Source organism: Odocoileus virginianus, chromosome 6, assembly GCF_023699985.2.
Source record: "Odocoileus virginianus isolate 20LAN1187 ecotype Illinois chromosome 6, Ovbor_1.2, whole genome shotgun sequence".
Taxonomy (NCBI): Eukaryota; Metazoa; Chordata; class Mammalia; order Artiodactyla; family Cervidae; genus Odocoileus; species Odocoileus virginianus.
The window spans coordinates 52,939,785-52,954,567 of NC_069679.1; the positions used below are offsets into that span (position 1 = coordinate 52,939,785).

The following is a 14,783-nucleotide window of genomic DNA, read 5'->3' on the forward strand; positions in this document are numbered from 1 at the left end:
AAAAAAGAAAAGAAAAACAGATTTGCTTCAGTAGTTTGAGAGTGGTGTCCAAGAACCAGCATTTCAAATAATCTTTGCAGTTGGACCACAAACCACTCTTAAGAAACAATGCACAGATTTTGTCAGGTTGTGAATGAGTACATTCAGCAGTTTAGGTGACGTTGTCCTGCCAGTACTCATGATCCTGCCACCCCTCGTGATCCTGCCACCCCTTGTGATCCTGCCACCCCTTGTGATCCTGCCACCCCAGTAGTATTAACTAGTGTTTTGAGGGTAACACACAGCCTTTAAAAATAAAATATATTTCTACTCTTACACATAAGGTCAAAGTCAAGTGAACTGTGAGATCATAATTCACTCACTAAAGGAAAAAGCTCAAACAAATTTTAAAAATCTTTAAACAGACTTGTTCTTAGCACTCAACATAAATCTAAATGCCTTCCCCAGCCTGGGATGTGATCAGAGGTAGTGCTTCCAGCTCACCAAATGTAATGTAGTTTATGAGAGACAAACATTCTAATCATAATCTGTAACCTACTCTGTACAGCCTCTGTGTAACAGAGACTGGACATCAGCTGGATATTAAATAATATTAAAACAGTGAATAATACACTCTCAATTTAAAATAATGAAACTTCATAATATTTCCCTCACATGATAAATTTCTACATTTAATACTGGGCGGGGGGGGGATCTAGAAAACACTAAGGGAATCATGCTGCCACCTTTGTGAAGAAGCTGTTTACTAGTTTTCTACCATTTTTGTCATTATCTGTAAAATGGATAGTTGCCATGTATAACTCTACTTCAAGAATTTTTTTTAAAAGCACAGAAAAGTAACCACACATAAGGCCACACAGCAAATCAGAGGCTAGCTGGAAATAGCAACACTTTCCACTTGGGAAGTCAAGTTCATTATCTTATCAACTTCACAACTGTATCTCACAGAGTGTGATGACTAAAAATTATGAATATTTAAGTGCATTTGTGTGCAAGCTACACCACCCTCACCCAACTTTAGGAATAGATATAATCTACTTTGAACCTAAGAACTGCATAAGAACTAAACAGCAACAACAAAGCTAGGAAGCAGCTAAAAGTCTATGGTCAGTGGAACCTCTATGGCATCTTGTTCACCCATCCTATGTCTAAGATGCTAATATTTCCCGTGTACATACTTCTCTATCACATTCTTCACAAAGGCTTATACCACCTCTTTTCCAGTGGCATATGTGATTAAACAGTTGGCATTTCTTAACCAAACAATGAAAAGGCAACTGCCAAAACCTAGTATTGTATTGTCAGAAAGGCAAATCATTTCATAAAATAAGAAACTGAAACTTTCAAATCCACAGTTTTTAAGAAGCTAAACAATGCATAATAAATTTTAACCACTTAAAGAATCTAGACTATTAAAACAATCAAACTATTTTTCAGTTTATAAATGACCTAAGGCCAAAATAATGAATTTAAAAATTAAGCAAAACAAAGTTGAAAAATTATACAAATATCCAAACCAGGTGACAATGTCTTCTACTTAGAAAAAAAGCTTCTTGTATGGCTGAAATGAAGAGACATAGACAGCACTCCTGGAAAAGGATTTCAAAACAGAACATAGTGGTATAAGGCACTACCTTAACATTAAGTCTACACCGGATCATCTTAAATCCAGAACATGAACAGGAAAAGGAAGGATACAAACATCTGACTGTTCACGTCCTTTTAGCTGGTTTGGCAGTTAACTGCTTTTCTCTTTCAAATTCCTTCTCTCGTTGCTGCTCCCTTTCCAACTCTTCTTTTTGTCTCTTCTGCTGCAGTTTAAGTGCTCTTTTCTAAGTAAAAAAAAAAATTAAAAGCCAAGAGAACAAAAAGCTTATAGGTTATGGCCTAGTTTAAAAGCAGTAGTGCTAGTGGTCATGGGGAGAGGCAACTGGGAGATACAAACTACTGGGTGTAAGACAGGCTCAAAGATGTGCTGTACAACAGGGGGAATGTAGCCAATATTTAGTAATAACTATAATGGAAAATAACCTTTACAAATTAAAAAAATAATTTAAGTAATGGTGCTTTTATATAGTAATAAATTTCATATTTAACTTTTAAATTTGTCCTGGGCAATATTTTTATTGACGAATAGTTGCTGTACAATATACGTTCTAGGTATACAATATAGTTATTCACAATTTTTAATGTTCTGGGTAATTTAAAGTCTCCTTAATACAAAAAGTTTGTTACTCAAAACTCCTATTAAATGTCAGTTACAGTGACATATTCAGAGACTGTGAGCCCACTAGCCCAGCTATTAGTAGAAAAGCCCAGTGGAGTTCATAAGAATGTGTATTAAAAGAAACTAATGTACCATGAATTAAGTATGTGATTGTATATGAATATATAAAAAGTCAGAAAATGAATTCTGAAGAAAAAGAGACAATCCTCTACTTCTGTAAAGATCGTAAAAGAATTTTCAACTCACTTTCAACTTTGATGTCTTTTCATGAAGCATCAGCATCTCTTTTCTTATATTCACCAACTTGGCATGATAGTGTTTAGCTTCAGTGAACTTAAGATGGAAAAGTAAAATGAAAAGTCAGCTTAGACTGAAATATGAAAATGGATAAATAAACCAATATCTAAGTGATAGTTCATTCTTCCTAAATTAGTCAAAACTTTTGAAGCTTTAATTAACTCCACATTTTAATTCCAAAAGTTGAAATTTAATTTAAACCACTAGTAGGGATTTTGAGAATACTGGATTCAGCTCAGATTGATTAAAAAAGTTACTAAACATGACATTTATATTCTGTACAAATAACATTTTGCCTTAAAAACATGCAGTATAATCCTGAAGTTTTAGTAAAACTATCCAACAATGGTACCAGTTTCATTCAAGAAAAGTAAAACATTCTGTACTGCCTCTACAAGGGAAAGGCCGAGCAGGGTACACAGGACAGTTGAGTCTGCCCATCTGGAAAAACCAAGCTGTGGCCAGGGAGCCCTGCGAAGGCTGTGGACAAGTTTGGTCACGTTCTTTGGGCTTCTGAAGTCAGACCAAGGAGAACAATCTCTGTAAAGACGCTTTTCTTCCCAATGAATGGTAAGTACAGACTTTCCATTTCAGCCAGAGATAGGAGAGAAAGAAAAAAACACTTCTTTCTCAGGAAGCAAGGTTAACAGAGAGACAAGATCAGGTAACAAAAATGAAAGGTGTCAGTAGTGCGCTTAGCAGCCTTACTGTAGCTACAAGTCAAGTCAGAGTCTGATGAGCTCGCGAGCTTACAGACCCTCTTTCTCTCTCTGGCCTTCTATTGATCAATTCTTACATGACAATCAAAACCACTCTTGGGCTGAGAGAAGAAAAAAGAGGAAGACTTAGTTTCTACCCCTTCAGATGGAAGCAAGAGCATTACATCTGCTTGGCTCTTTCATTTATCCTTAATTCATTCAACAAATATGTGCTCTGCTGCTATATGAACTCAGTGGGAAAGACAAAAGTTGGTGGGTTTTGCCCACTTCCTTCACAAATCAGGGACTACTGACTAGAAGACTTTGTATTTACGACCACACATCACTGCCTAACACTAGAGAAGGTGGACTTAGTTTCTGGTTGTTACAAAAGGAAAACATTAATTCATCACATTTTCCAATGAAAAGTCCATTTTTTGACATATGTATGAAATCCCACAAAATCATGCAAACTACACTATTTCTAATGTTCAGGGTAAAGAGAAAAGTAGTCACAAGTTCCTTATTTCTGTCAATTCTCCATTTCTTAAAATAAAGTGTAACAGTTCCTCTCATCAAAAAGCTAAAAACCAAAAAAAAAAAAAAAAAAAGCTAAAAACCTTCTGGTGAAATTCAACTGTTGTCACTTATATTGAAAGATATAAAGAGTCTGTCAAGGACCGTCAAACAGTCTCTTTCAGTATTAATTTGTTATGGCGTTACAAAATGCCATACAATGAAACAAATGCTAATTTTAAAAGCCATGTACTTGATAAAGAGAGATGGTCTTCCTTAAGGGGAAAAACAGCACCCCCAAAATTCCTTACGTTTACTTTTATTAGTTTTTACTTATGAGCAGATCTATTCCAGACTTTCATATACAAGTTCAATTTCCTATCACAAGTTTAACATTTGAAAGTTAACAATTCAAAACAATAGAAGATCTAATAAAGTAAATCAAGGTTTCCTGTTAAACAACACATTCTAAATTTTAAAAATTAGAGAAAAAAAATCTCAAACATACATAAGTACAAAATTGGGAGGATAAAACTATTTCTAAATAGTTGTCTCTAAGCTGTTGTCAACTAAATCATACTTGAGACTAAGTGCTGACTCTTTGCGATCCCATGGACTGTAACCCATCAAGGTCCTCTAGCCACAGGATTATCCAGGCAAGAATTCTGGAGTGGGTTGCCAATTCCTCCTCCAATGGATCCTCCCAACACAGGGATTGAACCCACATCTCCTGTGGCTCCTGCATCGGCAGGTGATTCTTTGCCATTGAGCCACCTGGGAAACCCCCAAATCATACTTACCAAAGCATTAATGTCCAACATAGAATGGCATTCTTTAAATTTTGAAATTTCTTGTTCCAATGTGTCTAATAATACAACTTGGTTCTGTCTGAAACAAAAGCATACAGCCAAAATAAACTCTATATACTCTAAGTGATGGTCAGTAAAAGGAATCACATTCATCTTGGTTAATGTTAAAAGTAGATTAAGCTGGAAATTTATTGACTTTCCAATGCTTATTTAGTTTAGCATAATCTTTTTCAAAATAATATTCCAAAGCCACATTCTGATAACTAAATATGTCTTTTATTCTGGCCTCAATTTCAGATTCCAGTAACATCAAACCATTTTTAATTATTTTATTACTTATTTCTAGCAACTTTCTGTACTATCCCTGAAAAAGTTTTTTTATACTATCTTGCCCAAGAAATCTGATGTTTTATATATATTAAAATTGTAACATTACCATAAAGGAAAAGAAGTCATGAATTTTTAGATTAGAGCTGGGAAAAATGCAGTATCAAGGGATAATAACCAGTTGTGTGATCTTGGAAATTTCATTTTTCTGGACCTAAATTCATTTACAAAGTAAGAAGGTCATACCAGGTAATTTCTAAGATTTCTCATTAAAATCTGATTCAAAACTTTCTATTGAGGAAGAGAAACCAACTTCTCTGATATTCTTGTCCAGATCAACCAATGCTAGTATCACAGGAATAAGTGACTCTGGGGAAGGTGGGGGGGTCATTTAATTAAATACTGTGAAGAATAATATAGACAAACAAAAGTACGACATGATGTGCTTGCAAAACTATGTCAAATAGAGAACAATGATGACAAAAAGAAATAGCAATGGAGAGACTGAAGGGCAGTTATAACATCTCATTCAGCACACAAACCCCACAGGTCATAAGTGTCCCTTCAGCTCTGAATGGAGACAACGGAGGGTGAAACACTGAACGGATGAGAGGAGAACTCAGCAAGTCAGGGATCAAGACAAGTAGGACAGCGAAAACACGGTGTTACAACTGGAAAACATAAAAACAAAAAGAAACCAAAAGTAGTTCTTCCAAAAAGACTGATAAAATTGACAACCTTCTAGCTAGACTAACAAAGAAAAAGAGAAAGAAGACACAAATCACTAACATAATTTATGTAAAGGGAGTCATCACTACTTATTCCATAGATGTTAAAAAGGATAATAAAGGAATACTACAGATAGCTTTATGCCCACAAATTTGATAACTCAGAATGGAAATGACTAATTCCTTCAAAGATGCAAACTACCAAAACTCACACAAGGAGAAACAGATAATCTAAGTAGCCCTATACTTAAAATTACCAACTTTCCAGAAATGAAAGAACCAGGAAAGATGACTTCACGTGATGGTTTCTACCAAATATTTAAGGAGGAAATTATACCAGTCTTCCACCCTCTCCTTTAGAAATGGAAGCAAAGAAGGCACTTTCCAATTCATTCTATGAGGCCAGCATTATCCTAAAGTCAAAATCAGATAAAGACATTGCAAGAAAGGAAAACTATAGACCATCATCTTTCACAAACATAGATGCAAAAATCCTCAACAAAATATCAACAAATCAAATCCAGCAATGTATAAAAAAGAATTAAATACCACAACAAAGTGGGATTTATTCCAAATACACAAAGCTGGATCAGCATCTGAAAATCAGTCAGTGAAACCCACCACATCAACTGGTTAAAGAAGAAAAATCATATGGTCTTATCAGATGCAGAAAAAGCATTTGACAAAGTCCAATACACATTCATGATTAAAAACATTCTCATCAAACTAGGAAGAGAGGAACTGCCTCAACTTGATAAAGAATATCTTAAAAAAAAAAAAAATAGCCACAGCATCTACTAAGAAACTAGATACTTTCCATCTAAAGATCAGGAGCAAAAGGATGTCCACTCTCAGTAATCCTAGGCAACATTGTATTGGAAGTCCTAGTGCAGTAAGACAAGAAAAGGAAATAAAAAGTATACAATTAGAAAGGAAGAAATAAAACTGTCTTTATTCACAGAAAACATGATTGCCTATGTGGAAAATCCCAAAGAATCAACAACAACAAAAGAAAACCAGGAAGGAAAACATGAATACAGCAAGGTTTCAGAATACGAAGTTAATATACAAAAGTCAGCTGCTTTCATACACACCAGCAATGCATAATTAGAATAAAAAATCAATACCACTGACAATAATCCCTGTCAGATAAAATATACTTTGGTATAAATCTAACAAAACACATACAGGCTCTATATGCAAAAACTTAAATTCTAATGAAAGAAATAAATGAGATCTAAATATGGAAGAGATATTCTAAGTACATGGAATAAAAAACTCAACATGCTAAGATATCAATTCTTCCCAAATTGATCCATAGGGTCAATGCAATCTCAATCTAAATCCCAGCAAGTTATTTTGTAGATGCCAACAAACTAATTCTAAAATTCACATGGAAAGCCAAAGACCCAGACTAGCCAAGACATACAGAAGAAAAATAAAATTGGAAGACTTATATTACTTACATTACTAAATTTCAAATTTCATTACAGAAACTACAAAAATCAAGATAGCATGGTATTACTGAAAGAACAGAAACACTGATCAATGGGACAGTCTAGAAAGCTCTTAACTTGACCCATATATTTCTTTTTTCTTTCTCTGAAGTTTGCTTCAGCTCAATTCAGTTCAGTTCAGTAGCTCAGTTGTGTACAACTCTTTGAGACTCCAAGGACTGCAGCACCACAAGATTCCCTGTCCATCACCAACTCCTGGAGCTTACTCAAACTCATGTCCATCAAGTCGGTGATGCCATCCAACCATCTCATCCTCTGTCGTCCCCTTCTCCTCCCACCTTCAATCTTTCCCAGCATCAGGGTCTTTTCCAACGAGTTAGTTCCTCATATCAAGTGGCCAAAGTATTGGAGTTTCAGCTTCAACATCAGTTTCCAATGAATGTTCCAATAAATATTTAGGACTAATTTCCTTTAGGATTGACTGGTTTGATATCCTTGAAGTCCAAGAGACTCTCAAGAGTCTTCTCCAACACCACAGTTCAAAAGCACCAATTCTTCGGTGCTCAGCTTTCTTTATAATCCAACTCTCACATCTATACATGACTACTGGAAAACCTATAGCTTTGACTAGATGGACCTTTGTCGGCAAAGTAATGTCTATGCTTTTAATATGCTGTGTAGGTTGGTCATAGTTTTTCTTCCAAGGAGCAAGCATCTTTTAATTTCATGGCTGCAGTTATCATCTGCAGTGATTTTGAAGCCCAAAAAAATAAAGTCTCTCACTGCTTCCATTGTTTCCCCATCTATTTTCCATGAAGTGATGGGACCAGATGCCATGATCTTAGTTTTCTGAATGCTGAGTTTTAAGCAAGCTTTTTCACTCTCCTCTTTCACTTTCTTCAAGAGGTTCTTTAGTTCTTCGCTTTCTGCCATAAGTGTGATGTCATCTGCATATCTGAGGTTATTGATATTTCTCCCAGCAATCTTGATTCAGCTTGATTCATCCAGCCCAGCATTTCTCATGATGTACTCTGTATATAAGTTAAATAAGCAGGGTGACAATATACAGCCTTGATGTACTCCTTTTCCAATTCAGAATCAGTCTGTTGTTTCATGTCCAGTTCTAACCCGTTGCTTCTTGACCTGCATACATATTTCTCAGGAGGCCGGTCAGGTGGTCTGGTATTTCCATCTCTCAGAATTTTCCACAGTTTGTTGTGATCTATACAGTCCAAGGCTTTGGCGTAGTCAATAAAGCTAGAAGTAGGTGTTTTTCTGGATCGCTCTTGCTTTTTCGATGATCCAGCGGATGTTGGCAATTTGATCTCTGGTTTCTCTGCCTTTTCTATCCAGCTTGAGCATCTGGAAGTTCATGGTTCACGTACCATTGAAGCCTGGCTTGGAGAATTTTGAGCATTACTTTGCTAGCATGTGAGATGAGTGCAATTGTGCAGTAGTTTGAGCATTCTTTGGCATTGCCTTTCTTTGGGATTGGAATGAAAACAGACCTTTTCCCAGTCCTGTGGCCACTGCCGAATTTTCCAAATTTGCTGCCATGTTGATTGCTTATCTTTCCTTAACACTTAAGAAGTTTACTAACTTTATTTATCATATTCAATTGTTATAAATAGTAGCTGAAATTACTATCATCCTCATCATCATTGTCCAGTTACCTAAGAAGATAAATGGGGCTATTCAAACACTAAATTTCAGCCAATCTCCTCACCAATTACACTTTCCATTTACTTGATTCCCAGCTTTTTATACATAAAGTGTTATCTAGATGTGCTTTGCTTGCAGAGTTGCTTACCCTCCTTCAGTCTATCATACATCATCCAAACTCACTCACAAAATCTTTATGACTTTTCTGCCACAAACACTGACTGGTGTTAAAATACAAGACATAACACACACTAGGAATAAAAAAATATCTCACTTGGAACTAGCAGAAAACTAAGAATGTTACAAACTCCCTTAACTGCAGTAGGGTACCACATGTAACAGAACACAGTATCATCTTTGTACTCATTTATCATCTTCAAGCCCAAGGATTGTAACATTAGTTACTAATATTTACAAAATGGACACAGTTGTTGATTACTCCTCTCTTTTTGCCCTGTGAGATCAGTTTTCAAAGAGTAAGCCTTGCAGCAGCAGCTGTTCATAGCGAGTTTAAAGTTGACCACCACAAAAAAAGAAATAATAGGCCAGTGTGGGCAATCCAGAGAGGTCCTAACCCAAGAGGAATTAGAAACTCAGGTTATTTGTTTCTGGGTGGGAACTGATAAAGTCAGAGTGTAATTTCTGCATACTGATCTCATTCTGGGTTCACACTCTGATCACACACTATGGGCTCCATTCTCCCTTATCCTGTTTCTCCCTCAGCTTATTCCCCAATCTTTTCGTTAGCTAGTAGAGCTCCATTCCATTAACTAGGACCGAAATGGGTCATCTCAAAAAAGGGTAATTAGAAATTTCTGGCAGCTCATGTGAACCAACAATAGAAAACAAATGTGACCCTCATGGCGACAATTTTGCAACTCTACTCAGAAATAGGTATAAACCCATTTGCAACATTCCCAAGAGACAGTACTTTCCTAAAATAGTGGTGAGAAACCAAAACTAACCAGCACCTAGATAAGATTTAGGCATACTTCTTAGAAGAGACCAAATACTCTAGCAGCGTTCATCTCACTTTTCACATTTAAATTACAGTATAGCATATGTGTAATTTAATTACTCCATGTCCATTTGCTATCACAAAAGATAAAGAAATACTCTATTGTATTGTTATAAAACATTATCCCTAATACAGTATATACTTTACTTATACAGTAAATTATGACTATGCCAGAGGAGAGGTGAGGGCGTCAGTGGATTTTATCAGCTCACGTGAGTTCCTGGAGAGCTTGTTTTGATCTCTGCAGATCTGGCAAGTAGTGAGAAAGCAAGCCTTCTGCCAGCTGTTCCACAGCTTTGTCTTCTATGGTCAAGTCCTCTATTAACCCTTCATCTGGAGAAGTGTCACTTAAACCTGTCCCCAAGCAAAAAATCAAATTTAGGAAGCTTTTAAATTGACACAGGGATAAGAGAGTAGCAGGGATGGGGGAAGGAGACTGGCGGTGGAGCTCAGGGTACACACATAGGATACTATAACTACCTTCTTTTTTTTTATTTTTACCTTCTGAGAAGCCTCTAAAAATTAAGCTATGAGCACTCAAAAAGTATTTTTAAGTTACTAGCACAAGGTTATGTTTAGATTAAAAGAACATTAACACATGCAATTTCCATGTTTATGTATTTTTCAGGGTAGAGGATTTAGAGTTTTCAATGAATTATTAAAGGAGTCTGAGGCCTAAAAGGAAGGAATAATCACTGAATGGAAGCAAGAAATTCTTTTCCAAATTATACATATTTTAAAGGCAATGCCTAAAAATATTTTTTTTCAATTTGATGGATTCAAACAGATGAACATTTATTTTGCAGACAGCCTGATATATTAACTGTTAAGTGTTAGTCGCTCAGTCGTGCCTGACTCTGCTTCCCCATGGGCTGCAGCCCACCAGGCTCCTCTGTCCATGAGATTTTCCAGGCAAGGATACTGCAGTGGGTTGCCATTTCCTTCTCCAGGGGATCTTCCCAACCCAGGGATCGAACCAGGGTCTCCTGCACTGCAGGCAGATTCTTTACCGACTGAACTACAAGGGAAGAGCCTGATATATTACTTACATGTAAAAGGACAGTTGTTTTGTCAGCTGTCAGACAGCAGGAGAGAGATTTTCTAAGAATTTCTCCTTTCTTGAGATTCAGTACCTTAATTTATCATAGAAAATAGTGTATAGTAATCAGCGCTGTGTAAATATAGACATGATGCCAGGAAATATTTTATTCATATTCTTCCTTTTAATAATAACAGTGTAAGCACTGTGCTAGGCATTCAAAAATGTCTAAATGAATACCCATCAATCACTACTCGTACCAAGAAAAATACAAAACATTTTCTAAATAGGGTTCAGTGAATTCTAAGACTTTAGAATCACTGGTCTAGAATGAAAAAAAAAAGTGTATGGTCACATTATTAAAACTGTAGTCCACAGCATTTTAAAACTAGTATTAAACTCTGAAATACCTCTCTTTAATCATGATCTGGCAATAATCTGTAATATCAAATTAGGTCATTATACAGAATATGTTTACCATAATACACTGTCTATAGCTCTTTTCCAAGTATAGTTTTTACCACAGATTTAAATTTTGGCAAGACTGAGAAAAACAACATGCTGTCATACATTCAAAATTAGCTTTTAGAGATCAAAATAAAATAGCGTGGTTTTTATTTGGATCCTGAGAAACACATGAACGAACTGGTTCCCCTAGGTTGCAAGGCAATATTAAAACAAGAGCTAGCTAGAAACTGAAGCACTCCACAAACGAAATTAAAATGTAATGGGAAAAGTAAAGTATGTACAGATATTGCCATTGTTGTACCATCAGATGGGAACCTAATAAAATATATCTGATAATTCACGCCACTGCTAAAGGCTTCTTTACAAAATTGTGCAAACAGCAGTAACTCTCCTTAAAAAAATATAGAAAACAGGAGAAGGAAATGGCAACCCACTCCACTATTCTTGCCTGGAAAAGTCCATGGACAGAGGAGCCTGGCGGGCTGCAGTCCATGGGGTTACATGACTGAGCATGTGTGCATGAGGGTGGAGGGAGATGGGGGTGGTAGCAATAAAGTGGGAGAACTAAAAAAAATATATATACACACACACACACGTGTGTGTGTGTGTGTGTGTGTATAGAAAACGAAAGTATCACAGATAAGCAGAAACAAATAAAAATACTTCAACCGTAAGGAAAAACAACCAATACACCTTCCTTATGCTATATAAACATTTTAATTCACACACTACCCTGCCCCCCAACCCAGACTTCTGGTTAGTATTTGGAAGAGTCTAAGTTACTTGCCTTTTTACACACATTTATTCCCTAAGTTCAAGGTACTTTATTGTCGGAGACAAGAAACTTTTGCTGCACATATACTGTATGCACTAGTTTTTGAGGTTACAATAAATTAGGCAAGTCCCCTTCCCTGAAAGGGCTCAGTACAGCAGAATCAGAGAATGTGAGAGGTGCCCTTGGATGAGAGAAAGATTACTTTCATCAGGGATATTGGGCAACAATTCTAAAGGAAGTGTGGGCATTTGAGCTGAAACTTGAAGAATGGGATAGAATTTTCATTTCTTTCTTTTTAAATGTTACTCATTGTAAAAAACTTAAAATACAATAGAAGAGGGCATAACCTGAAAAGTAAAAACATGCCTTCTCGCTCTCTTACTCCAGACAGAGTCACACTGGAATTTTCTTAAATAGCCGTCAAGAAATTGTCTCTGCAAACTCATGCTTAAACCCTGTTTTTATCACAAATGAAATACTGCTTATACCGTAACTTTTCTCATAAATATGCATCTCAGGTATCATCTGTATCAACATATATGAATTTACTCCATTGTTTTTAACATAATACAACTCTACCATGTTTTGTTTAACCAGTTCCCTGCTGTTATGGACTGAATGTTTGTGTCCTCCCCCAAAATGTATACACTGACGTCCTAACCTCCAATGTAAAGGCACTTGGAGGTGGGAGTCTTTGGGAAATAATTAAGTTTAGATGGGGTATGAGTGTAGAGCCCCCATAATGGGATTATTGGCCTTAAAATAAGAGGGAGAGAGACCAGGACTCTCTCCTTCCACCCTGTGAGGGCACAGTGGAAGGCAGCCATCTGCAAGATATGAAGAGGGTCCTCACCAGGAACATATTTTGCTCACACCTACACCTTGGACTTCACAGCCTCCAGAACTTCAAGGAATAAATGTCTGTTGTTTAACAAGACATTGGAAAACTACCTTCCTAAGAGAGGGCACTAATTTACACTTCCACCAACAACCTACAAAGGGCTATCTCCAAATGGGGAAGAATTCTAAGACTGGAGAAAAAGGGATGCAACATGAGTCAAGGAAGAAGCATAGGATTGCTCTGGAAAGAGAGGTTCGTTTGGGGTGTCTGGAGCATGAGACATAGTGAGCTCTAAGGCTATGCGGCCGGCAATGACGACCCCTGAGTGCCAAGCTAATGTGTTTGGCCCTTAATTTAGTAAGAAGCCATTTATGGTTTCCAAGCAAGTAAATGACATGATGGGACCTATATCTTGGGGCAGTGATGTGACAGTGTGATAGATGGGATAGAAGAATAAGAGACTGGAGGTGGACTAGCCTTACAACTGTGATTGTTAAAGGGTCAAAATACAAAGGGGAGAAGGAACTTGTAGGGTAGAAGCCCCTGGAATAGACAGGGGTGGGAGGAAAGAGTTAAGAATAATGTCAGAGTTTCAAGAGATCATGACTTGGCACCATTAATAGGATCAGACATCTACTTTTATTTAAGTACATACTGTAGGGTAAGATTAGTGCAAAATGACCATGTTAAAGTATCCAGAAAGCAGACGTAGGAGCAAGCAGCAGAGAGACCCAATCTGCATTTACATACAAGGAAGTCATATTTACAGAAGCAACTTCTAAAGGTGTGAAGAGGGAGATCACTGAGGAAAAGCATGACCAAGAAAGACCTGAGCACTATTTCGGGGTAAGTTCTATATTTCTGGTACAGGAAGTACAAGTAAAGGCACGTCCAAAGTCCTGCAGCCTTTCTTATCTAGGGTTCCTCATCTGAACCACAGACCACAGAAACTGTTTCTCAGTTCTCCCAAGGATGGTACATACACATACATAGTACCATTATGGATGCAGAACAAGTCGATTCATTACATTCAATAGATGCCTTAGGCCATTCAGGTTTAAATCTTTCCTTGAATTCGGGTTGAGAAAAACTGCTGGAGAAACGGGGATGCAATAAGGTCAACAAGCAAGACAAGCATTTCATGAGTGGTCAGTAATACCGGATACCTCAGCTCTCTGAATAACAAACCAATCATCCGGGCAAATCCATCTTCAACTACTAACTTGTAACAAATAGCCAACAGTGTGCTGGAGTCAATAAGCAAATTCAGAATGGCTTCACTTTCAAACCTCACCAACAGCACCCCAAACGCCATTTTTTCCCACCCCACCTCCACCCGCAAGATCTCGTTTCCCGTCCCCTCCTCTGGGTGGAAGGCCGGCAGGGCAAGGTTCCCTCATTCCGCGCCGCGGCCAGAGTCTCGGGTCAGCAGCTGCTGAAAGCAACTTACTCCCGCTGGGCAGCACGGAGACCCACCCACTTGGGTCAGACCGCCCGCCCCGCCCAATAGCACATACCCGGCGTCAGGTCCCCGGCCTCCAGGCCTTCGGGTGGCCCTGCCAGGACCCCGTCCGGGGAAGGCGGCCCAGGGACACTCATGTCCCTCCCGCTGGGAACAGGGAAGGGGCAGTTGCACAGACTGCCAGACGCAGTGAGGAAGCACCGAATGCGTCCAGAGCCCACCCGGACAGAAGCGACGGTCGCACCCGGAAGTGACGAAAGCGGAAGATGGCAGGCTCGGGGCACGTGACCGCGGGCCTTCCCCACACCCTTTTATCCGCCCCCACCCCCGGCGCTTCTAGGAGTTCGAGCTGAAGTGCTAATGGGGTGGGGACTGGGAGTCACATGAGTCTGCAGCCTACGGACTCGAGTCCCCGACTCTGGTGGTCGGGGGGCGGGATGAAAGAGGCGGTGTCTGGAA

The 14,783-nt window shown here is 38.1% G+C and overlaps 1 protein-coding gene across 2 annotated transcripts; it reads right to left on the reverse strand.

Moving 5' to 3' along the window:
- Nucleotides 1–1,278: 1,278 nt before the first annotated feature.
- BLOC1S6 (biogenesis of lysosomal organelles complex 1 subunit 6) lies at nucleotides 1,279–14,576 on the reverse strand. Of its 2 annotated transcripts, none has more exons than XM_020912847.2 (5): nucleotides 14,380–14,576; nucleotides 9,952–10,093; nucleotides 4,539–4,626; nucleotides 2,474–2,560; nucleotides 1,279–1,832 (listed from the first exon to the last, which is right to left on the reverse strand). In XM_020912847.2, exons 1-5 carry the CDS (start codon nucleotides 14,459–14,461, stop codon nucleotides 1,713–1,715), a joined length of 519 nt encoding a protein of 172 aa, XP_020768506.1. In that variant the 5' UTR covers nucleotides 14,462–14,576; the 3' UTR covers nucleotides 1,279–1,712. The 2 variants fall into 2 exon arrangements, with proteins under 2 accessions (XP_020768506.1, XP_020768507.1); XM_020912848.2 differs by lacking the exon at nucleotides 14,380–14,576 and adding an exon at nucleotides 14,193–14,288.
- Nucleotides 14,577–14,783: the final 207 nt, after the last annotated feature.

Coding starts and splice junctions, on each gene's coding strand:
- BLOC1S6 (XM_020912847.2), bottom strand. CDS start 14,461: ATGAGTGTCCCTGGGCCGCCTTCCCCGGACGGGGTCCTGGCAGGGCCA. Junction 2,561..4,538: donor TGTTGGACATTAATGCTTTG/GTAAGTATGATT, acceptor TTCCATCTTAAG/TTCACTGAAGCTAAACACTA. Junction 1,833..2,473: donor AAAAGACATCAAAGTTGAAA/GTGAGTTGAAAA, acceptor TTTTTTACTTAG/AAAAGAGCACTTAAACTGCA.